At 52.2% G+C, this 24,810-nt stretch overlaps 1 protein-coding gene across 1 annotated transcript in view; it reads right to left on the minus strand.

The window, feature by feature from the left end:
• The window catches only part of CDK5RAP2 (CDK5 regulatory subunit associated protein 2), a 723,544-nt gene that overhangs the window by 242,065 nt on the left and 456,669 nt on the right, over positions 1-24,810 (minus strand). The window contains exon 26 of the mRNA XM_085609970.1: positions 18,001-18,058. Coding sequence (XP_085466096.1) covers positions 18,001-18,058 — 58 coding nt within the window. The remainder of the gene's footprint in view (positions 1-18,000; positions 18,059-24,810) is intronic.

A 24,810-nucleotide genomic window follows, 5' to 3' on the forward strand; every position in this document is an offset into this window, starting at 1 on the left:
TTGAAAGAATGGAAGGAGAACTTGAGGGTGAAGTTTCCACTCGTAAATCTGTTGTCTCTGCCTGCTGAGAAGATCTGCGATCTGATTGCTCACTCCTGGGAGGTGTTCTGCCAGGAGATACATTTTGCGATGTATGGCACACCTCCAAATGGCTTGTGCAAGGCTTATCAGCTGGAGAGAGTGTGTCCCCTCCCGTTTCAGTATGTAATACATGGCTGTCATGTTGTCAGTGCATATCAGGACAGTTTTGTCTGCAAGGTGAGTCTGGAAGGCTTTCAGTGCTAGAAATACTGCTAGCAGCTCTAGATGATTTTGGGTCCGGGTTTGAAGGCGGGCCGTCAAAACGAGGCTCTTTTGATGGAGTGGCAGCTGTTTTATCTTTCGGTGCCAATATTTTTAGAGGCAATATTTTCAGGTCCGAAGTCTTCGGATCCGAAGATTGTTTTGGTACCGAAGGAGTTGGCTCCGCAACGCTTTTCGGTTTCGAAGCTGATTGTTTCAGCTCAGTGCCAGAATGCGGACGACTCAATCCCGAGCCGGAAGGCTTTGATATTTGTTCTGAAGGCGGGGCGTTCAAATTGTGATTTCGGTGACTACCTTGGCCGGAAGGCTGAGGAGGGACCGGAATCCTTTTTCTTGGGCAGAGGTGTAGTTTGGGGCAGGGGAGGATCAGTACTCACATTACGGCTCCTCGTCCATGTTGGAGTCTGCCTCTGACATGGAAATCAGCTCCTCTTCTTCCTCGGCTCCTTGCGCGTCGTCGATGTCTGTTTCTGAGTCTTCTTCGAAGAGATCAGGAATGGAGCCGCTGTGTTGCTGCATTTCGTGGCGTAGAGCCTGACAGTCACAGAGCATTTCTTGGATGGGAAGGATTTGCACGTGTCGCAGTCCTGTTCGTTGTGCTCCGGAGAGAGGCACAAGTTGCAGACTTCGGGCGAGTCGGTGTGCGGGTACTTGGCGTGGCACAGAGGGACGAATTTAAATGGAGTTAGTTCAATCGACTGCGAGGTGGCTTAACGCTGCTATGCCCTAAAGCCTTCCTCGAAGTTTCCAAACTGATACGATACGCGGAGAATGGGAAACGCAATCGAATAAAATACAGTCGAGGGTAAGTGGATTGCGCACCAAGGGGAACCTGAGAAACGGTGTCGAACCAGAGCGCAGCAATTCACGTCCGAACCCAATGGTGGAAAAAAGCAAGCTAACAATGGAGTCGATGCCCATGCGCATTATCCACGACTTCTTTGAAGAAAAACAAAGTGCAAACATCCAGACCCATCACTTGATGGCAGGAGTATGCAAGCATGTGATCTACAGCTCACATGCCTCAAACATTATGTTTTTCTGATTTACTTCTCCTGTGTGCTTCTTGTGTGAAGAAAATATTCAATCGATTCCTACATGTATACAAAGGGAAACCGACAGATAAATGTTTTCCTTGTTATCCTATGCATTACCAAGGCATAGAAAGAGGATTCTTCAGTGGCTGGACCAGAGGGTGAAAGAAGGGGGATTTCAGGGTAGGTATCGAGACCATTAGACTCCTGTATGCCATCATACCAATTGTAATTTTGATAGGGCTGAGCAAACTCATCGCCCACATCATAATAATTGCATCTTAATAACTGTCTAAGTCTGTGCAGAAAATAGAGTGAGTGATTGATTGATTGAGTGTAGGGTAGTTGTCTCCCGTGTGGAGGGTGTAGGAAGGTGACTATCTGACTATGGTTACCCCCAACTTTTTGCCTAGTGTCTAGCTGGTTTTTCGACTTAGTTGGCCTGAGATCCTGACATTCAGGGTCTCAGGCTGTCTGCTCTCTCTGTAAAATGGACTCCATGTACCCTAGGTATATACCCAATTGGTAAGGGTCACCTTATTGGACCCTGTACAGTGTACCCTAGGTACCCAGGGCATCGGTGTACCCTAGGCCTCCCAGGGGGTGCAGCATGTATTATGCCACCCCTGGTCTGGCCTTCCAATCAGACACAACTGGCTGATCACTCAGCTGGGGCAAGGTCGTGTAATCACCCCTTGCTTAGATATAGTATACCTATATCTACCCTTAAAATAGACACATGTGTACCTGTGAGCCACTCCTATGGCAGGCCTTAACAATCCTGGAGGCAGAGTGCTTGGTAACATGTGAGATGGTGCTCTAGCATGAGCTGAGCCTGTCTGTAGCTTTCAGAACCATGTCCTTATAGCTGTTCTATTATATAGCCTACCATATACTCTTAAAGTACCTTATAATCTTAGACGGTTATGGTAACTACGGTTTGGCTTTATCAAAACATGTCGTGTAAGGTGTCTAACACTTTGGAATAATACCCCCATACCATTTCTGGTGATGAGGATATTATTCCTCCCTTCTAGCGGGAGAGACATGTTAAAATTCTACTTTGCTGTTTAACTCTCACCAAAGCCTCAGCATCACAAAATGGATGCTGCTGCCACAGACACGAGTCTGACCTCCTGCAGCTGGGAGCCCTCCCAGCCAGGGAGGCCTGGACAATAGGTTTCCTGCTTGGGGAGGTGCTAGCACCTCCCCAGACAGACTTTAGTGTATTGGGGCAGGGAGGGCTGAAAGGAATGAGACATGCCTGGGGCACACAAGGTGCTCCATGCATAGTCCAGTTCAAACCGGCGCTGGGGCACTCCAGCCCCAGCTCTGGTGCGAAACTGGACAAAGGAAAGGGGGTGTAACCACTCCCCTTCCTGGTCCCACCCCTAGGAGGGACCTTGCAGGTAGCCCAGTATATCAGTAGCTAGCTGAGCCCTGCTAAATTAGATTAACCTGAATCTGCAACTTGAACAGAAACTCTGGACCTTCGACATTCTACCTCAGGAAGAAGACTGAATAAGTCTCCCTTGTGGCCAAGGAGTGTCCACCCTGGGCAACCAGGCACCATCCAGCGACCGGTGCTTGCTTTGCGACTGATCCTACGAGGGACGACTGCAGAGACTGACCAGCGCCGAGACTTCCAGACACCTCTGAACCAGATCCACATCTCCAGCGAAGCTGAGAACCGTGGAGGCGACGAGGGACGTGGGACCGGCGACTTGGGAAAAGTGGCTAGTAACTGACTAGCGCGACTTCCGAGGCTCCCTCGAGGCTGTGCTTGGGGAATTGAGAAGCCCCAATCCCGAGCACCATCTGCAACGAAGATCAGCTCCCCACACTTCACGTGTTCTGCGTGGGGCCCTTCTGCACCTGAGTTGCTCGACGTGTTGTCCGGTTGCTGGCCCGTTGGCTAGTAGCCTCTGCGACGACGAACCTTTTGTTTCATCTTGCTGGTCCGGCTCCTCCAGACTGGCAGCCGCTCCTCTGTGAAAGAGAAGCACCCCAGACCTTCCTGGTCTGCACCAGAAGCAAGTCCTCCATCCTGCGTGGGTTCCGCTTGCCAAGGCTTGTTGGGTCCTAACTCAACATCGACGCCGCCGACAGCAGGAGCCTTCGTGGGACAGCTCACCTCCTGGTCCTGGTCGTCCTCGACGTCTCCTGGTACCCGTGGCTGCTGCGACAAGCTTCACCTCTTCACCTGCATCTTCACGACATCGCCTGGTTCCTTCCTGGTTCCTTCCCGGCTCCTGGCTGGTGACCTAGACTCTGTCCCTTCTGCTTGCAGGTTCCTTCCTTCTTGATCCCATCCTTGGGATCCACTGGACACGCTTCACTGACTGCCTGTCAGCAACTTTCCTTCAGGCATCCATAGAAGTCAACGACGAAACCCGACGCAAGTTCACACCTATGCACCCGCAGCCCGTGGGCTAGGTAACATGAGTACTTCGGTGCTCACAAGGGTATTGACTATCCTAGGGTCTAGTTTCCGAGTCTCTACTTTCTAGCTATACCAGAAGTGTCCTAAAACTGTTAATTTCTAACTGCTAGTAAATCTATCGACTTTTACGCATTACGCGTGAGTGTTTCCACTCTGCACCTGAATCCCGGGGGCCTCCCACTTCCTAACCTTTGGTAGTATAGTGTAGCCCCAGCGATTCCCTAGGCCTAGGCCTATCCTGTGTTCGTGACAGTGGTCCTTATACCACTTACTTAGTATATGGTTTGCGTGGCCCCTAGGGCCTAACTGTATTACTTACCTGTGTGACTTAATGTATGCTTAAATAAGACTGTGTTGTACTTACCTCGAATCTCATAAAGAGTGCTGAGGGTTTGACTAGAATAAATACATTCTATTTTTATATATATCTGTTGTGGTGTCCTTTCATTTGGTATTCAAGGGATTACAAATGGTGTAACAGCTGGCTTCACATGCCATACAGAGTTTAGCCTAAGACTGCTCTTGTCCATGCTACCACTAGGATAGCTGGTCTATAAGGTTGACTTTACAACCAATCACCATAAGGGTTGTTTGAACTGATACAAGGTGTACACTAGAATTAGTGACATCATATATCAGGCCAACTTCTCACAGAGGGGGCAGATCAAATGAAGGAACTGGCACCTCAACTCGGTCAGGCTCGGTATTAGTCGAGGTCGGACCAGCGCCGACTCGGACTTTAAAAGAACTATGGGCATCTCTTCATCCTGTGTCAAGGAAGTAGGTATCAGCGTCGAAGTGCCAGGAACCGGCATGATCTTGGGTACCGGAAGGCAGGGTCTGGACTAGCGCCACTGGCATTGTGACGGCTTAAGAGGGTCCAATAGGTGAGGAGGGCGAGCCCATTGGCAGTACTAGAGTCTCGCAGAACTCTTTGATCTGTAGTGGAGTGCAGATAGATTTTGATTTCTTGTGCTAATTTTTTGATGATTTGGATTGTCCAGGATGGCCTTTGGGTTCATCATTGCATAGTCACCGCAGGTCTTGGAGTCGAGACTTGACCCCAGGCACCAGAAGCCCACCTGATGGGGATCTGTCACAGACATTTGTTTGGAAGAGTCTCAAGTGGGCTTAAACCCTGTCAATTTGGGGGGAGATATTCATAGCACACTGAGAAATTTTGATATAATATTGAGGTCAGTGTCTGGGAGAGACGAGAGAGAGCACCGGATCAGTGCCTGGTAGCTCTGAAAGATAGGAATTAACATCACAGCATAGGAGTGGCACCTATATAGGAGCTGCAAGTCATTACCAGAGTGGAATGGCATTAGCGCGGTACCGCACAGTACCACCTACCAGAGCACAAAGGGACAGCTGAAAAGTTTCTGGATCCAGTCTGACACCTGGGAAATATTCATAAGGTGAGAAATCTGCAACTAGATAGTCTCTATAGCCATTAATCATGCCCAGTGCAAGGCTTTGCTGGGTAAAAGATATAAAAAAGAAAAGGAGGTCCAACAGCCTTGCTAGTAGTCGCACAAGTTACTACTTGTGTAACGATATATCTGTAAGAGACATTAGTTAGTGATAGATTCTTTACCTTAGAATATCCCCAGGCGTCAGACTGGATCCGGAAAGTTTTGCTAGCAGTACCCTTACGCGTCAGTAGGTGGGGTCGTGCGGCTCCGCGTCCGTCGCTGGCATCGTGATGACATCACGGAGACTACTTAGGCGCCACCCATGCGCGCTGACGTCAGTTCTGTACACGGCTTTCCGCGCCAGGAAGGCACAGCCATGCAAGAAACCGACCACTGGTGCCAAGAAACTAGGGCCCTGAAAAAGATGACCTTAACCCTAGAAATCAGTTCGCAGAACGGGGAGGATGGGTGGGGCGGTAAGGAATCTATCACTAACTAATGTCTCTTACAGATGTACGAGTTACTTACCTTCGGTAACGATGTATCTGGTATAGACGATTCTAGCCGCAGATTCCTTCACGTAGAATTATCCCCAGGCGTGAGACTGGATCCGGAAACCTTTTTGCCACAGCATCCCTGTGCGCCGGGGGCGACATCACGCGACTCCGCCCAGGCGTCGTCCGCGAACGTGACGTCAGCGAGGTCACATAAGACCCGCCCGGCGCGCCCACGTCAGTTTTCTTTGGAGAACTTTTCCGTACAACAACGCGGAACCACCAGATAAAAAACTGTGGAAGCATGGGAACAGTGTGTGAAGAGCAGAAAAATTGGAAAGAAACAGTGACTAACTACACCACCAGAGTAGTGGAAACCCTGCAGAACCCAAGGGCAGGGAAAGAAGAAAGAAGAACAAGCAGAAACCTGCGCAGTCACCCTGCCAGCACATAGGCAACCTCCCACCCCTGTGCCCCGGAGGCAAGAACATGCGTAAAAGTCATTGCACATGTAGAAAACCCACCTCCCCATCCTGAGCAAGGAATGGGACCAGTCCCAAGACAGACAGGGACAATAAACCTCCAAGCCACCCCAACCTAGAGGGTAACCACCCACAAGGGACAAGGGGAAGACAAGGCCAGAGGACCCTTAATCAGAGGATAGCAATGGAAGGGAGGGAGGAGAGGGATAGAAAGCAATCCCCCCAAAACCTGGAGCAGCCAGAGCAGCAAGGCACCGGTACCCCATCCTCCAAAGGACCAAAGGAGGAATGAACCGCCCCCAGACGGAGCCACCCACAAGAACAAGGAAGGCACTCACAGGAGACACAGCCCCCCACCGGGAGGCGAGTACCGAAGACCAACCCAAGGGCTCTCGCAGAATAGGGGAGGAAGTGTGGGCTGTGAAGGAATCTGCGGCTAGAATCGTCTCTACCAGATACATCATTACCGAATGTAAGTAACTCGTACATCTGCTAGAGACTACTAGCCGCAGATTCCTTCACGTAGAATAGATACCCTAGCAATACCCCCTGGGAAGGAGGGTCTGCGAAAGAACCCCACCAGCCATGCAGAACAGAGGGCCCCACAGGGGACCAGATCTGTGGACCAGGAAGAACTTTGCCCCTGCCAGGCCAAGGGAACCCCACACGCAGGACCCCACCGAACCCAAGGGGATGTAGGAGGGAAAGAAGGCTGAAGAGGCTCGTACACTTATAGCAAAGAAACCAAGAGCAAGGACTGAGAGGCCGAAGCACCCCACTCCCCCACAAGGCTTCCGCCCAATGCCAAGAAAGGAAACATGGAAGGAAAGAAGAAGAAGCCTAGAGGGCCCAAGGAAACCAGGGAATAGAGGGCGAACCCATTCCAGATGGAGAGCAGCCTGTCAGCCAGAACAGCGCCGGCAGTCAAAGCCAGAAGAACAGCCGAGGCCCCAGGAAGGCCGAGTAGGCGACGCCCAGCAAGGGAGACACAGGATCATCCCAGACCTGAGGACAGGAGCAGGGAGAGGAGGAGATGCCCGGGCCACCAATACGAGTGGCCGCGCACACAACCTCAGGAAGCAAAAGCAACCTACCTAAACACCATGGAGAACAGGCACCCGAAGGCGACCAGCACCCTCCAGCAGAGCGCAAGCCATATGACGGCTACCACTACCCCACATAGGGTACGTTAAGTTCCAAGATATGGGAACCCTCTTTGGAAGAACTTCCGCAGCAGAGGAAAAAACAAAAGAGCCACGGGGGAAAAAACACCCCCGTGGAAGGCCTGACAAGCAGCCCAAGCAAAGCAGAAGGCCCAATCTCAGGGTCAAGCCTGCGCAACAACTCGTGCAGAACCACACACAATCAACACAAGGGCCGTCCAGCAGCCAACAATGCCAAAGTCCCAATGAAGGACGTAACGGCCAGAAACCACACTGCACAGCCAGAACAGCCAGCTGAAGAAGGCACATAATCAACCCAATTCAGAAATCACTGAGGAAGGGACGGAGGAGGAGGAGGAGGAGGAGGAGGAGGAGGAGGAGGAGGAGGCGGAGGAGGAGGAGGACGGACGGAGCCCTGCCAAGAACCTTTGTGGTGGCGGTGTCGGCCGGGGTATGGAACAACAGGCTGCCATCAAATGGAAGGTCGATGAGTCGCTCCCGAATATTCTCAGGGAATACTCCGTCCCGAAGCCAAGCATGGCGACCGAGAGCGACTGAGGAAGCCATTGCCCGGCCCAGCACCTCCGAGATGTCCAGAGCGGAGCGGAGAAAAAACGCCGCAAGGTCCCGGCCATCCAATGCATGATGCCGCAAGTCCACCAGGCCTGATTCCTGGGACGCTGCAGATCCCAGAGACTCAGCCGAGTCCCACAGACAGGAGGAGGCCCTAGCCAGCACACACAAGGTGTCAAGAGCTCACAGGGGCGCGCTGGTCGAGGCGAACATGTTCCGTCCCCAGGAGTCCAGCCAGCGGGCCTCTCGGGACGGAAGAGTCAACAGTGGCTGCAGGGAGAGAAAAGTAGTCCACAAAAGGGGGCTGGCGGCTGAGGGGTGAAGGGAAAGACACGCCAGGTCATGCGGTGCCGGGACGTGCCGGTGCAGAAGATGCTGAGGCACCGGGTCCACTGAGGTAGGACGTCTCAGAGCCTCGGTCAAGGAAGAAAGGAGTGAACCCTCAAAGGGAAGTAAGATTTCCCTCCCACCAAGGGCCAGACCTGGAAGTCAGAAGGAGCCGAAGAATGAGGGACCAGCCGCTCCTCCGACCAACACCTCTGCCTCAGGAAGGGCGGGGAGCCGCCCTTCGACGCCAGTGAAAAAGACACCACACAGCGACCAGTCTCCGGGGAGGACGACACCAATATACAACTTGCCCCCGGAGAAGAAGGAGCGTCCGAAGACGAATCCGCGGTACGACCCCTGTGCGGAGCCGTAGAGTCCGCTGCTTGAGGTAAGATGTCGGCACCAGCCGGCGTCGCCGGACAAGGGACCTCCAAGTCACCCAGCACCGGGGACCAGAGCAGAGACCGGAGTAGAGCTGGAGCCGCACCGGCCCCGGAGCGGTGCCGGAGTGACACCGACACGACCCCCGCCGAGGCAGCCACCTGCGCGGGGGAACCAGACAGGCCTGGGGAGTGGCACGAAGCCCTCCGACAGCCGCGGCCCAGAATGAGGCGAAGATCGCTTAGCAACCCATGTGGCGGTGCCAGGGATGATTCAACCTCCGACGAGGCAGCCACCTGCGCGGGGGAACCAGACGGGCCTGGGGAGGGACGAGGGGTCCTCCCTCGGCCTCGATCCGGAGCATGACAAGGAGGGACCACCGACCCCTGTGGCTTCGCACAGTCCAGCTGCTGCCGGCGCCGTAGCGGCGTCACCTCGGCCTTAGACAGGACCACCTTGTCAAAGGACCGAGAGGGGCTCGGGAATGCGACCCGAGCACCGGCGACCTCCCGCGACACCACAGGGACCCCCGCGGGAGTTTTCAGCGTGGCAGAGATGCCATGGCCAGAAGGAGGTGCCCGAGAGGAGCCGCACCCCAACAGTACCACATCCTACAAGTCTGAATCCGATAGTCGGCGCCGGGGCCGGAGTCACCGGCAGGGCTGCAGAGGGCCCTGCGCAGAGCGACGGATCTGCCGACGCCCCAGGAGGAGGATACGGCAGCGAGGTCTGCAAAGCCACCGCGTATGTCTTCATTTGGACTCTCGACGTCCCAACACCGGGAAACGGTGGATAGGACGGCACGCGGGCCCGCTTCACCCGCGGAGAGTCCACATCCCCGGGAGGCCAGAAACCAGCCCCCAGGGACAAACTGCGACACTTACCCACCGGGGAGCGACGCTCACGTGACATCGGAGAAAGGCGAGGACGACGACCACGGCCGAATCTGAAGCCATCCGTCGAAGCAGACTGAGGGGAGGACGTCGACCTGGAGAGACGCGCCGAGAGGTTTCATCCGGCGCTCCCGCCGCGACTTCGGCTTCAACTGTTGGCACTGCGTGCAGTATGTGGTGCCGTGATCCTCCCCCAAACACCACATACAAATGAGGTGAGGGTCCGTCGCCGACATAAGATGCCCACAAGACGTGCAAGTCTTAAAGGCCGAGGGCATTCGCACACTGTTCCACTAAAAAATGGAAGAAAAAAGGGGCCTAACAGGCCCGTAGCAAGGATAGGATCCGCGTTGCACGCGGAAAGGGAAAAAACTGATGTGGGCGCGCCGGGGCGAGTCTTATGTGACCTCACTGATGTCACGAACACGGACGATGCTTAGGCGGAGTTGCGTGATGAGGCCCCACCCCCGACGTGCAGGGATGCTGTGGCAAAAAGGTTTCCGTGTCCAGTCTCACACCTGGGGATAATTCTACGTGAAGGAATCTGCGGCTAGTAGTCTCTATCAGATGTATCGTTACACAAGTAGTAACTTGTGCATCTGAAAGAGACACCAGCAATACCAACCCCGGTGGTAGGTCTGCGAATAGATTACACCAGAAAGTCACGGAGAACAGAACGGCCAAAGAAGCCGACTCTCCGGACCTGACTGTCAAGGCAATAGTGCTTAGTGACAGTGTGCCGCGAGGCCCACGTAGCTGCCAGACAAATGTCCTGCAAGGGGCGCCGCGTCCCAAGGCAGTAGTGGCTGCAGTTGCCCTGGTAGAATGGGCACGCAGCCCCACAGGAGGCTCCTTCTTAGCCAACGAGTAACATGCTTTGATGCAAAGAACGACCCACCGAGAGATGGTTCGTTTGTGCATGGCCCGACCTTTTTTGGCGCCCACGTAGCCAACAAAGAGCTGGTCATCCACCCGGAACGCTGTGTGCGCTTCAGATAGAACGGGAGCGCACGTTTTGGGTCCAAACGGTGGAACCTCTCTTCCTCTTTTGAAGGATGCGGAGGCAGAAAGAAGGTGGGTAAAGTGATGGTCTGCCCGATGTGGAAGGGAGTGACAACCTTTGGCAAAAAAAGAAGGACGGGTCCTTAAAACCACCTTGTCCGGATGAACAGAAAGAAAAGGAGGTTCGGAAGAAAGAGCCTGGAGCTCACTCACTCGTCTGGCAGAGGTGATAGCTACCAGGAAAGCCGTCATGAGAGTGAGAAGACGCAAAGGACAGGTATGAAGGGGCTCGAAGGGAGCGCACATCAGATATGTCAATGCAAGATTTAAGTCCCATTGAGGCATTATGAACGGCACGGGAGGAAACGTGTGCGTAATGCCTTTTAGGAAACGGTTAACAACCGGGGACTGAAAAAGAGAAGGCTGATCTGGAAGCCGTAAAAAGGCGGAGATGGCCGAAAGATAACCTTTGATAGTGCCCAGAGCAGAGCCCTACCGGGCCAAAGAAAGAAGGAACAGGAGGACTGCGGAAAGAGGGGCAGAAAGGGGATCCACAGCCCTAGCTGTACACCATGCCACAAACTTGTTCCACCTGCAGGCGTATACCGTTTTAGTGGAGGGACACCTGGCTGCCAGGATGATATCACAGACTTCGGGAGGAAGATCAAAAGCGGTCAACTGTCGCCGCTCAATCTCCACGCATGGAGGTGGAGGCTGGACAGGTTCGGGTGGAGGACCGTCCCCTGCTGCTGCGATCTTCCCGAAGAGGCAGTCGGATCGGGGGGTCGATCGCCATGCCAAGTAGCTCGGGATACCAGTATCTTCGTGCCCAATCCAGAGCCACAAGGATGACTTGGGCCCAGTCGCGCCGAATCTTCTTCAGCACTCTGGGCAGAAGTGGTATAGGCGGAAAGGCATACAACAGACCGCAACTCCACTCGTGACAGAAAGCGTCACCAAGCGAGAGCCACCTTGGAAATTCCAACGCGCAGAACTGATGACATTGCGCGTTCTTTTTGGTGGCGAATAGATCTAACGAAGGCTTTCCCCACTGCTGAAAGAGACCTTGCACCACGTCCAAGTTCAGATGCCATTCGTGATCCATCAAGCACCGGCGGCTGAGTTCATCTACCCTGGCGTCCAGAGAACCTTCCAGGTGTTGAACCACCAACGTGATGCCTTGATGTTCCAGCCATGTTCAGAGGCACAGAGCCTCCTCACATAGGGTTCAGGACCCCACCCCGCCCTGTTTGTTGCAATACCACATTGAGGTGGTGTTGTCCATGAACACCTGCACCACACTTCCCCGGACAGAGGGAAGGAATGCCTTCAGTGCAAGTCGGATCGCCTGAAGCTCCAAAAGGTTGATATGGAGTCGGGAATCTGCCGGAGACCAGAGGCCTCTGATCTCCGCCTCTCCCATGTGGCCACCCCATCCCAGGAGGGACGCATCCATTACCAATGAGTGCTGCGGTTGGGGAAGGGAGAGGGATCTGCCATTGACCCAATCGCGATTCGTGAGCCACCACTGCAATTGTCGTGCAGTGCCCTCCGAGATCTGGACATGATCGGACAGGTTGCCCTGATGCTGCGCCCACTGGAACTTCAGGTCCCACTGCAGAGCCCGCATATGCCATCTGGCATGTGGCACCTGCAGGATGCAGGAGGCCATCAGGCCCAGGAGGGTCATCCTGACTGAAACCCGGGATAGAAGCTGAAAAATCAGAATCATAGCCTGAATATCCCGGACTCTCTGCTCGGGAGGATAAACCCGAAACAGCGTCGAATCCAGAACCGCTCCGATGTAGGGGAGCTTCTGAGAGGGACTCAGGTGCGACTACGGCACGTTGATGGAGAACCCCAGCAAATGCAGGAGGTTGGCCTTAGTCTGAAGGTGGTTGACGACTGCCTGGGGCGAGCCCGCCTTCAGCAACCACTCATCGAGGTAAGGGAAGACTGACACCCCTGACCTGCGCAGGTGAGCTGCGACCACCGCCATCACCTTCGTAAAAACACCCGAGGTGCGCTGTTAAGGCCGAAGGGAAGAACGGCAAACTGAAAATGCTTCTGGCCTACTGTGAATCGCAGGTAACGCCGGTGGGCCGGCAGGACGGGGATGTGAAAATATGCGTCCTGCAAGTCCAACGCTACCATCCAGTCTCCAGGGTCGAGGGCAGACAAGAACTGAGCTAGAGTCAGCATTTTGAACTTCTCCTTCCAGAGGAAGCGGTTGATGTTCCGGAGATCCAAGATGGGACGCAGACCCCTTTTGTCCTTCTTGGGGACCAGAAATTAGTGGGAATAACAACCACTCCCTACTTCCGGCCTAGGAACGCACTTGATGGGCCCCTTGGCCAAGAGGGCCGTAACTTTCTGCTGGAGAGTTGCCAAGTGTTCCCCCGACATGCGGTGGTACCGAGGTGGCATGGCTGGAGGGGTGGACTGAAAGGGAAGGGAGTAACCCTTGCAGATGATCTGCAACACTCACTTGTCTGATGTGATAGCGTGCCAGTGGGGGAGGTGATGGCGGATCCTGCCACCCACTGGTGTGGGGTGCTCCACAAAGCTCGGATTAGGAAGGTTTGGAGGTAGAAGCAGCGGGGGCGGAGGTGGACTGACCCCCACGCTGATTCCCAGACCCGCCCGTGAGGAAGACGCGTCCGTGGAAGCGCTGAGGCTGGTTCTGCACAGGTTTGCTGAAGGAACGTGCCTGGGCGCCTCTGCTGTGGCCACGAAAGGAACGAAAACCATGAGTGGCTGGGCTTTTCGTGGAAAGATCTGGCACTCGAACCTTAAAACGCTTGATCGCCAAACAGGTGAGTGCCATCAAAGGGCATGTCCATGCGTGAGCTTTGGACATCTGGCGAGAACCCGGTAGATCTCAACCAGGCGTGGCGACGAAGCGCTACAGTCGTAGAAATCGCTCTACCCAGTGAGTCTGCGATGTCCAAACCACACCGAATGGCGAACTTAGCCGCATCCTTACCCTCGGCAACAGCTTCGGACAGCACAGCTTGGGTCTCTTCAGGACACTGAGGCAACACCTGTGCAACTGTATCCCACACCGTGTGGGAATAGCGGCACAATAGGCATGCGGTGTTCACCGACCGCAGCCCCATGCTGGCGGAAGATAACAACAGCTTACCGAACTGCTCCAGCTTCTTAGAGTCCTTAACCGGCGGAGCCGTGGGAAAGGCACTCTGTGACGTCGAGGCTTGGATGACCAGGCTCTCAGGTGTAGAATGAGTGGTCAGAAAAGCGGGGTCACCAGGCGCCGGGCGGTGACGCCTGGCGACATTCTTATCCATAGGGTCCCCTGTGACTGGCCGCGACCAGGTGCCCAGCAAGACGTCAGTGAGGGCATCGTTAAATGGTAGCAGGGGCTCTGACAAAGTGGACGCCATCTGGAGCACTTCAGTGAGGAGATTAGTTTTGAGGGCCACCGTAGGGAGGGAGATCAAGGTTGAGGACCTCAGCTGCCCGACGGAGCACCATCGTGTATGAGGCGCCCTCCTCCATGGTAGGCGGTGGAGAGGCAAACCCCGGGTCAGAGGAGATGTCGAGGTTGCCGGCATCCTCCCAGTCGCCCTCCACCTCCGCCGCATGTGGTAAGACCGCGGCGGCAGAGCAGGAGCCGGAGAGGGAACAAACGGCGTTGGAAACGGTGCAGAGAATGGAGCCGTTCCCGGGGACGAGCCAGTGCCGTGTCCCAATGCGGATCTCAGGTAGGAACAAAGTGGTCCTGGAACCTGGACAAGGGCGGGACAAATGGCACGCAGTGCGGCGCCAGAGGTGGAGCCGAGGGTGGCGCTGGGGCTGGAGCCGGTAGTGATGGATCCTGAAGACGGTGTCGCGTGTTTGAACAAAGCCAAGGATCACTGGAGAGCCTTGAATTATTGCGGCAAACCAAGCAGAGACAGACGAGAGCAGTTCTCCTGGGAGTCACAGGCGTGAATATTTACCGCAGCAGATTGACTCTGCATCTCATATTGGATTTTCCACACTGGATTCACTACAGAAACGGATTGACGTTTTAACGTAATAATTCAAGGCTCCCCAATTATCCTTGGCTTTGTCCAAACATGCGACACCGTTTTCTGGATATAGGATTTTAACCCTGACTACATCAAATACCTTTGACTGCCAGTTCCCGCCCCTGCATAGGTGCCCGGCCGGGCCCTATGTGAGTATCCTTCACTACCCCTCACACCCACAGATATTCACCACACTAACTGTCAGTCATCCACAGGTGTCCCTACATTGATAGGTCCAGATGAGACCCCACATTGTTAGCTGGGTCGAAACGTCGTCGACAACTTGAAGCAAACCAATTCCCAGTCCCTAATAATATTCTAGGAGGCTGTTAACATTTATTGTGTATCCATTGAATGGTTGTTTCTGTAACAACATTGAAACATTGTTTTTATATCACAAAAGTCACAATCGATACTCATAGGTTTCACCTTTTTTTCACTTGGAACACTCAGCACTGAAAATCTACAACAAATGTGAATTGCCATACATAAAACAGTTTGTTTCTCTACACACTCTGTGTTACATGTCCTTCTTTCTCTGACATTTCTGTACCCCCATTTAACTGCGATTGTGTTGATATATATATTGTAATATTAATCATTAGGTGCCCACAGGAACCACTGTTTTTTCTGGAGATTCCGGGTGCATTGGGACCAGCTGAGGAATCTGTTCCATGGACCGAAATCTCGAAGAGGTGTGAATGGCATTGTGACGCCCTGGAGCCTTCTCTTTAGAGTCAAAGTGGCAGGATAGGGTCAAGCCCCACGTCACTTTCTTATGCTTGCACTTGAAGTTCGACTTACCAAAGGACTTCAAGTGTAAAGTTGAGCAGTCACGGAAATGGCCTCGGGACCGGGATCGAGTTTACACCCACAATTTGGATGGGAGTAGGACTTTCACAAATATTGCAACTTCTTCTTGTGTTCCACAAGGTACAGCTTTGCCTCCCAGTCCCTTATTGCCTTTAGATGCATGAGGGAGCACTTATCGCACAACATAGAGAAGTAGCCTGAGCTCAGACACCAAATACACACCCTATGCTGCTCCATGACTGACATCTCCATCCTGCAGCTACGGCATGGCTTGAAACCTATTGTTTTGGGTGGGGACATTGTTCCCTAGCATACTGCTGAAATCATTCTTTTAAAGTAGAGGAAAAATCTACAAATTGGGAGCGCAGCACTGGATCTACACTGGAAGGGGAAGAAAGAAAGAAACTGACATCAGCACACACAAGTGTTGCTTATATGCGACTCCCTATGTCACCAGTTGGGCAGTGAGAAGTCAGCAGAGCCACACAGCACCAACTAGTGGCAAGCTGGAGCACTGCTATGGAAAGGTTTTCTGGATCAGTCTGGCGTCTTGGGAGAATTCCAGGGTGAGTAATCTGGTGTTAAGAGTATTCATGAAAAAAATACCTTTTGCATTTATCCTTTAATTATTATCTAGAGGCTGATGAACAGGCAGAGCAGGGTGATCAATTAATAGAGCTACATTTATGCTGTTATGCAAATCGGTGTCAAGGTGAGTGGATAAAATACTGGTGTTGCTTGAATCTGTATACACTTTGTACAGATCAATGCCAGGATATCAAAAAATGAATAAACCATTCAGAGACGATACAACGTTTAGAATATTATAAAACACAGTGATGAACTTGCTAAATAAGACATTGGTAAAATGCTAAAGCATCAACTGCTTAATGAAAAGTAAGTCAGTTTTGACCTTGATACAAGCAACAACATTAATTTTTATTGCAACTCCACAATAAATGTTTTTAAAAACACTAAATACTTAATTACCTCAAGTGATGGTGTGCCAAAGCTGCTGAAGACTACCATCTTGCCATCTACAGTGAAAAGCTTAAATGTCTTGTGTTGTACTTCGAAACGAATAAACTGAAAACCCTAAAAAACCTGGATTGAAATCATACAAGCAACACAACTGCAGAAGAGGATCATCTTGCTTATCAAGGATGCTCGTTTACCTAGTTATTGTAGCTCTTGATGACTAATTGGATTTTGCATTTTACCATTTTCCATGACCTTGAATTGTAATTCTGAATAAGGATATTTGTCCAGAAACCTCTTCTTGACTCTTGGGTGCTCCAAAATGCAGATTCGTTCTGTCCCATCTCAAAGCCAGGGAAGCACAGTGCAAATGTGAGAGTGAAGCTTGGGACCACTGGCCTAGAAAATATATATGTTAACAACAGCCCCGGGGAAAGAGAGGGAGCACACTTAGCTCATTTTTTCACCCTTCAAATATTAGATACGAGGAAAGCATCTTAATTCACCCTTGCAAGGATACTCCATAGTCCTCTGCAGTGCCTAATTTGGTTTTGTATGAACAACTTCATAATACAATTGAGCAGCTCTAATGATTTGTATATGATTTTACTATGAATATGCAACACTTGCAGCTGTGGTCCAGCCTCTATTAAGTAATTATTAATGATGGATGTACCTACAGACCTTCCAATATCACTGGACCTATCATTCCTAACTGTGCCTACACAGCTACTTGTGTTTGAGCAGCCCTTTGTCACCTCTGAACTAAGCTTCTCTGTTTCCTGAGAGTACAACAGTTTACTGGCCTCCAAAAAAGCAGGGCCCACTTTGGTGGGTGAAGATTTGAACCATGCTGGCAGGGTATAACATAAAGGGCAAATGGGAAAAGCTCCACAAAGGCACTTGTAGGTCCACTCTCCACTACCCCTATTGTCAATCTGATTACACTGTCTGAACCAAAAAGTACATCTAGTTCCCCATGCCATCACAGATTTTTCTTCGCTGGGACAGAAGTCCACTCATAATATGTCGTCTGCTCTACAGAACACTGACTTAGATTGTGAAATTACTGCAATAGTGCCCTGAACATTTTCAATTCAGTTCCATAAGTTAAAGATCGCTCATATCTTGCGTCTGGGAAACGTGCTTTATGTTTCTAAGGTTCCACCAATATCCAGCCTATACCAAGGAAACAACTCTGGCAGAACATGGTTGAAACACTTTGATTGGGAATGGGTTTTGGGAAGGTTGAGTTGCTAATAGAGTAAACAGGTAGGCGTATTTCAAGCTGTGAACATTTCATACAAGCACCTAGAAGTAATATGTTAACAGAGAGTGCTGCACATGGAATACACTAGCTGAAGTTTCAAGCTCATCCATTATCACGACTGAAACCCCCACAATTTCCACTGCAAGAAGAAGAAGGTGTTTTTTCCAGGGACAGAACTGGTTGCATCCAAGCAATACATTGTGAAAATCCAAAGTGCTCAAAAGGGTTTAAAATCTTACTCTGCATTACTTCATTTATCTGAGCTGGGATACTGAATGCACTTCTGCAAACGTTGAAGTGGCAGCACCTCAAACCAAGGTCTAAGTTCTATTAACTGGGATGTCTCTTACAAATCTAGTATCAATAGTTCTAAGGTTGGATAGAGGCCTTACCCATGTTCTGATTCATAAAGCACACTTTCACTCTCTTCTGGCTCAGAAGCTTCATCTCCTGTAAATATAAGAGTATGCAAAGGTCTTTAGCATCCCATAACTAACAGTCCACAAAGTTTATGCTCACTTCAAGCATGAACATTGGCTAAGTAATACAAGTGGTCCTTTACTGAAATACGGTAACAGGGCAGGTTATGCTGTGCAAACTAAGATAACACAGTGCACGAGAAATAAAAAGCAACACTTGCCAAATGTGGCACAGTTGTATGACAGATCTAGTTACTTTGCAGGCTTTAAAAGTTTGGCACCTTACGTGAATTTTTTTTCTATACTATGTAATTGAGCGGTAATACATCTCAGAAGCCTGCATGTTGTGGCTTATCACTATAGCTGAGTACACACATAAATGGGTCAGCATAGACTTAAAGATTCCTGGAGCCTGTTAATTAGTCAATAAAAGGTGAAACATTTTATTCTGTTACATTCTGAAAAAAATGGACTACAAATATTCACAATGTTTTAAATTCTGGCATTCAATCATATTCAAAGGTGCTGATTTTAAGTTGTCAAAAGGGAATGTAACAAAATATGTTAGTAGGGCTCGCATTTTCTGGTCCTAAAAAAGGCAAAAAAGCTAAAGGTTACTTACCGCAGAACACCTTTATTCTTAGTCCTCTAGTCTCTTCAGGTTATTCAATGGGAAGGCCTTAAAGGTGGCTCAAGCAGAAGCAAGCTGCCTTCAAGTTTTAGGGACTAAGAAATAAGCTGCAAGAAGATTGGGAGGGTGCCGCTGTCCCCTCATAAGCTCTGTCCCTGTTACCAAATTAGCTTCTGCAGTCCAAGCCTCTTTCCCAGGGCTAGAGTGAAGTCTTCTACTGATGAATATAACATGACAGGAAGACCTCAGAAATGGATGCCGAAAGGCAATGAAATGATAAAAATACATAACAGTGACCGCTCAAATCTGGCACCCAGGAAGTACTTCCTCTCTCATCTAAAGGACTTAATCCAGGGCTGTCCTCTTCAATGAGAGATTGATTGGGCTGCATTTGCATTAAGCCACCTATGGAGCAGTTTAAATTCTCATAAGTTACAGAGATACTCTGTTGGAAAATGGCACTCTCTGAAGGGTCACCCTAAACATTTTGCCTTTCTCTTTCTCTTCCTCTTTTTCTGACCTCACTTTTGTTGGCTTTAGGACTTTGGGCACTTTACCACTGCTAACCAGTGCTAAAGTGAATGTGCTCTCTGCTTAAAACATGGTAACATTAGCTTATCCACAATTGACATATTTCATTTTCTTATTTATTTATAAATCCCTAGTAAAGTGCTTCACATGTGCCCAGGGCCTGTAAATTAAATGCTACTAGTGGGCCTGTTGCACTGATTGTGCCACTCACTTAAGTAGCCCTTTAAACATGACTCGGGTCTGCCATTGCAAAAACTGCCAAAACTGCCACCTCGACCTGCTAAGTTAACCTACTTACCAGTCCCGAACCTCCCTTTCTATTACATATATGGCACCCTTAAGGTAGCCCATGGACAAGGTGCAGTGTATTTAAAAAGTAAGACATATACTTGTAAGTTTTACGTGTCCTGGTAGTTAAATACTCTTAAATTTACTTTTTACAACTGCAAGGCTTATCTCTCCCATAGGATAACATTGGGGTTACCCTATTTTATTTTATAAGTGTAATTTCCAATTGGAAAGAGATGTGAGCCCCAAATTTGGTGTGTCTGGAATCACAATTTAAAACGCAACTTCTGGTGAAGTTGGATTTTAAATTGCAATTCTGAAAATGCACTTTTAAAAAGGTGGCTTTTTTCACTGTAACCATTAGGTGCCTTCTGCCTATCTCTGAATACAAGTCTGGGGTGGGTGACAGCTGGATTTGTGCATTCCCTCTAGACGAACAAGTTACTTGCCTTCGGTAACGATGTATCTTTAAGAAACATTAGTTAGTTAGATTTCTCACCTTAGAATATCCCCAGGCGTCAGGCTGTATCCGGAAAGATTTTTGTAGCAATACCCCTTGCGCGTCGGTAGGCGTGGTCTGTGGCTCCGCGTCCGTCATTAGCGTGGTGCGCCGGAATGACGTCGGAGTACTTAGATGCCGCCCTCGCGCGCTGACGTCATTTCTTGTACATAGCTTTCCGCGCCAGGAACGCAGAGCCATGCAAGAGACCGACACGGGGCTGCGCTTTCCGCCCGTGCCTACCGGACTGCGGGCCGCGCTCGGGCTGGTGGCCCCGCCCCATGGCGGCTTGCTGTGCGTGGGAACAGGGCCCACGGGGCGAGTCCGTCAGGGGTGGGGCGCGGGTCTGGCACGGTGGCGGTCGCGGTGGAGGTGGGAGCGCGCCCGGCCTGTGCTCGGCTCCCCGGTGGGGCATGCGGCGCCCGGTAGGCCTTCATGTGGACTGCGGAGGCCCTGCGCACATGGTGGGTGCATTTCGTCCTGCAGCGCTGGGACACCTTGCATGGGGCAGCTTGGTATGCAGTGATGCGACGTGGTGTTGCTGCCGGCCAATGCTAGGCCTTCACACCTAGGCCCACAAGCTGCCAACAGGAACAGTGGAGCACTTATCCTACGGAGTGGGCATATTGCTGTTGCACGGGCCCCATTGATCGCAACCTCTGCCATCGCGCCGGAGCCTGCCTGTTACCCAGTGGGGACGGTCTTGTTCCGGTCAGGTCTACTGTACAACACATAATAGGCCTACGCGGGGACTGGGTGCACGACCTGCGTTGCTTGGACCCGACACTGGTGCCAAAAAAGTCTAGGGCCCTGAACAGGATGGCCTTAACCCTAGATGTCGGTTCGCAGAACGGGGGGGATGGGTGGGTCGGTGAGGAATCTAACTAACTAATGTTTCTTACAGATACATTGTTACCGAAGGTAAGTAACTTGTTCATCTGAAAGAAACACGTTAGTTAGATTCCTCACCTTAGAATAGATACCCCATCAATACCAACCCCAGTGGTGGGTCTGCGAACCAAGATCACACCAGAAAGTCCTGGAGAACAGAACGGCCAAAGAAGCCATCTCTCCGGACTTGGCTGTCCAGGCAATAGGGCTTGGCAAACGTGTGCAGTGAGGCCCACGTCGCTGCCTGACAGATGTCCTGCAAGGGAACTCCCCGTCCCAGGGCAGTAGTCGCCGCTGTGGCCCGGGTGGAATGGGCTCTCAGGCCAACAGGAGGGTCCTTTTTCGCCAAGGAGTAACAAACCTTTATACACAATACGACCCACCGTGAGATGGTCCGCTTGTGTACAGCCCTCCCCTTCTTAGCACCTACGTATCCAACAAAAAGTTGGTCGTCCACCCGGAACTGTCTGGTGCGGCACAAATAAAAGGACAGCGCACGCTTGGGGTCCAGACGGTGGAGCCTCTCTTCCTCTTTCGAAGGATGCGGAGGCGGAAAGAAGGTGGGCAATGTGAGATTGCTCGATGTGAAAGGGGGTCACTACTTTTGGAAGAAAAGAAGGACGATTCCGGAGGACAACCTTGTCCCGATGAACAGAAAGAAAAGGAGGCTTAGATGACAGAGCCTGGAGCTCACTCACCCGTCTAGCCGAGGTGATAGCTACCAGGAACGCAGTCTTAAGAGTCAGAAGACGAGAGGGGGCGTGGCCGAGCCGGCGGCTAAGATGGCCGCCAGCTAGTGAAGCTCCTGCGATCTGCCGGGCCCAGCGGCAATTTCCCCGATGTTCTGCCAGCGTCCCGGGGCTGCGGGCGGTGGAGCGGACAGCGGAAGCGGCGCTGCATTCGGCGCGCGGTCCGCCAGCATTTAACTCCCCCCCCCCCCCGTTTTGACGCAACACCGTGTGGCAGCGGAGCCGGGGTGGATTTCGGCGCCTGGGCGGCCCCGTGGAGTGCGGCTTAGCGGACCAACAGCGGAGCCCCCGGAGACATCTTGGAGCACACCGGGTGAGTCGGGCCGCGGGGGCTGCGCTTTCTGCCCCGTGCCTACCGGGACTGCGGGCCGCGCCCGGGCTGGTGGCCCCGCCCCATGGCGGCTTGCTGTGCGTGGGGACAGGGCCCACGGGGCGAGTCCGTCGGGGGTGGGGCGCGGGTCTGGCACGATGGCGGTTGCGGTGGAGGTGGGAGCGCGCCCGGCCTGTGCTCGGCTCCCCGGTGGGGCATGCGGCGCCCGGTAGGCCTTCATGTGGACTGCGGAGGCCCTGCGCACATGGTGGGTGCATTTCGTCCTGCAGCGCTGGGACACCTTGCATGGGGCAGCTTGGTATGCAGTGATGCGACGTGGTGTTGCTGCCGGCCAATGCTAGGCCTTCACACCTAGGCCCACAAGCTGCCAACAGGAACAGTGGAGCACTTACCCTACAGAGTGGGCATATTGCTGTTGCACGGGCCCCATTGATCCCGCCCTCTGCCGCTGGCATCATGCCGGAGCCTGCCTGTTACCCAGTGGGGACGGTCTTGTTCCGGTCAGGTCTACTGTACAACACATAATAGGCCTACGTTGCTTGGACCCCCGCGGGATGGGACGGAAAGACCCCCGACAGAGAACCCTCTCCTTTGAAAAGGCGGCTGGCGGTGCAGCCTCTCACACTGCTGACATGGCAGACACTGCTCCGGTGGGAGACCCCCCCCGGGTCCTCTGTTGCCGCTCTACTCCTTGAAATGAAAGCTGGATTTAAGGCGCTGGACTCTTGTTTAGACCCCCCCAGATCAGACCATAGCAAATTTGGGTGCCAAAGTACAGGCACAGGAGCGGCGCATGGATGTGGCGGAGGCCCGGGTCTCGGATCTGGAGGACGGGACTGCCCAGTCACTGAAGCGGCTAGAACGGGCAGAGCGCCTGCTCAAGGAGCTAGCCATTAAAAACGAGGATTTGGAAGCGCGCGGACGTCGCAACAACATTCGCATTATGGGGGTCCCGGAGACGACATCTACTGGCCGCATGGACTTGTTTGTGGAAAAGCTTCTCACGGACCTGTTCGGCAGCGAGGCCTTCACCACTGGTTTTGTGGTAGAAAGAGCCCACAGACCGCTTGGCCCCAGACCAAATCCGGGTCTTCCTCCTCGACTGATTGTAGCACGGCTCTTAAACTTCAGAGACCGGGACACCGCGCTTCGCTTGGCCCGAGAACGCGGAACAGTGGAGTGGCAAGGATCAAAACTGTCGTTCTACCCAGATTTCACGCCTATGGTTCAGGAGGCGCGGCACAAGTTTCAGGGAGTCAAGGCTACGTTGCACAATCTGGGGCTCAGATATGGCATGCTGTATCCCGCTAGGCTCAGGGTGGATGTGGGTGGCAGATCACGCATATTTGACTCGCCAACCGAGGCTCAAGAGTTCTGCCGATCGTACAAGCCTCGAGCCACACAAAACTCGGTGGGGAGTGTGGCATCCTCCCCGCCCCGCAGCGGCTCGGATGCAAGTGCGGACCTATTTTCAAATTCTGGTGCGGGTTGATGCTGCATTCATTCTGTCGGATTCTACACCATGTTGGTTCATATTGGGGAAATTGTAATGTTATCACAAAACCCAATTCTTTATTGGTTTTGTTAAGCAAGATGTTCGGCTAGATTCCAGGTTGTCACCCCCCCTAGGTGTAGCCGCAGAGTTTGTGCATTCCACTTTGATGACTGGGCGGATTAGCTTACAGGGGGAGGGCCACCTTGGGGTTTGCAGGTGGCTGGGTGGGGGGAGGTGGGCTGGGGTAATGTATACATTTTGCGCATATTCAAGTTTTGGGTTGGCATTGTTTTGGAAGTTACAATTGCAACGCAGTCCTGACAGGACACTTCACACGCTGGGTTTAGATGTCATGGCTAGGTAATACTCTGGGTCCTTCTGCCATCACCCTAATGTCTTGGAATGTGAGGGGCCTCAATAACACACGCAAGAGACGGCAGGTGATACACTACCTTCTCCGGCACACGGTCGAAATAGCATTTCTGCAGGAGACACACCTCCCTCCCACAGATTCGGCTCGCTTTGGCTCCAGCTGGGGCGCACATAGATACTTTGCTAACTATAGCAACTACGCCAGAGGCACAGCAATATTGATACATAGGAGGGTTTCCTTCACTCTCATTGACGTGGCCCGTGATCCTATGGGGAGGTATTTGATGGTCTCGGGGATGCTACACGGTTATAGGGTCACTCTGATTAATGTATATGACCCCAATGTAGACGCCCCAGAGTTTCTTCATGGTTTAAATAACCGGATTGCTAAGCATGACCCTCAGGCACTACTATTGGGGGGGGGGGGATCTCAATCTTACACTGTGCCCCACGCTGGACAGCACCTCTAGAGCCCCGGATCCTAAGCCGCGGGAGAGGCGGGCCCTGAGAGATCTCTGCACCCAATACGCCCTATTAGACATTTGGCGACATCATAACCCCACCCTCACCAAGTACACCCACTACTCTAGTCCGCACGGTACCTGGACCAGGTTAGACTATTGGTTGATCTCGCCCGGACTCGTGGATTGGTTCGTTTCCCTCACCACGTTCCCCAGCACATACTCTGACCACTCTCCTATAGCTTTGCGGCTGCTGGTTCCGCGTACGGAGGGGTATGAGAGGCAGTGGCCGTTCCTGAGCAGAGCCCTGCAGGACGAAGTGTTCAAGGCGGAGATTCAGGCTGCGATAGAGGATTATTTTGATAATAACACAGGTTCGGTCGATTCCGTGGCGGTCCTGTGGGAGGGCTTCAAGGCCACTTTACGGGGGGTTTGCATATCCAAGCGGGCGGGGGTGCTCAGAGACCTCCGACAAACTCTTTCCCGTATTGAGCGCGACATTTCCCATTTAGACTCCCAACTTGCACTTGAGCCC

Source organism: Triturus cristatus, chromosome 1_2 (assembly GCF_964204655.1).
Source record: "Triturus cristatus chromosome 1_2, aTriCri1.1, whole genome shotgun sequence".
Taxonomy (NCBI): domain Eukaryota; kingdom Metazoa; phylum Chordata; class Amphibia; order Caudata; family Salamandridae; genus Triturus; species Triturus cristatus.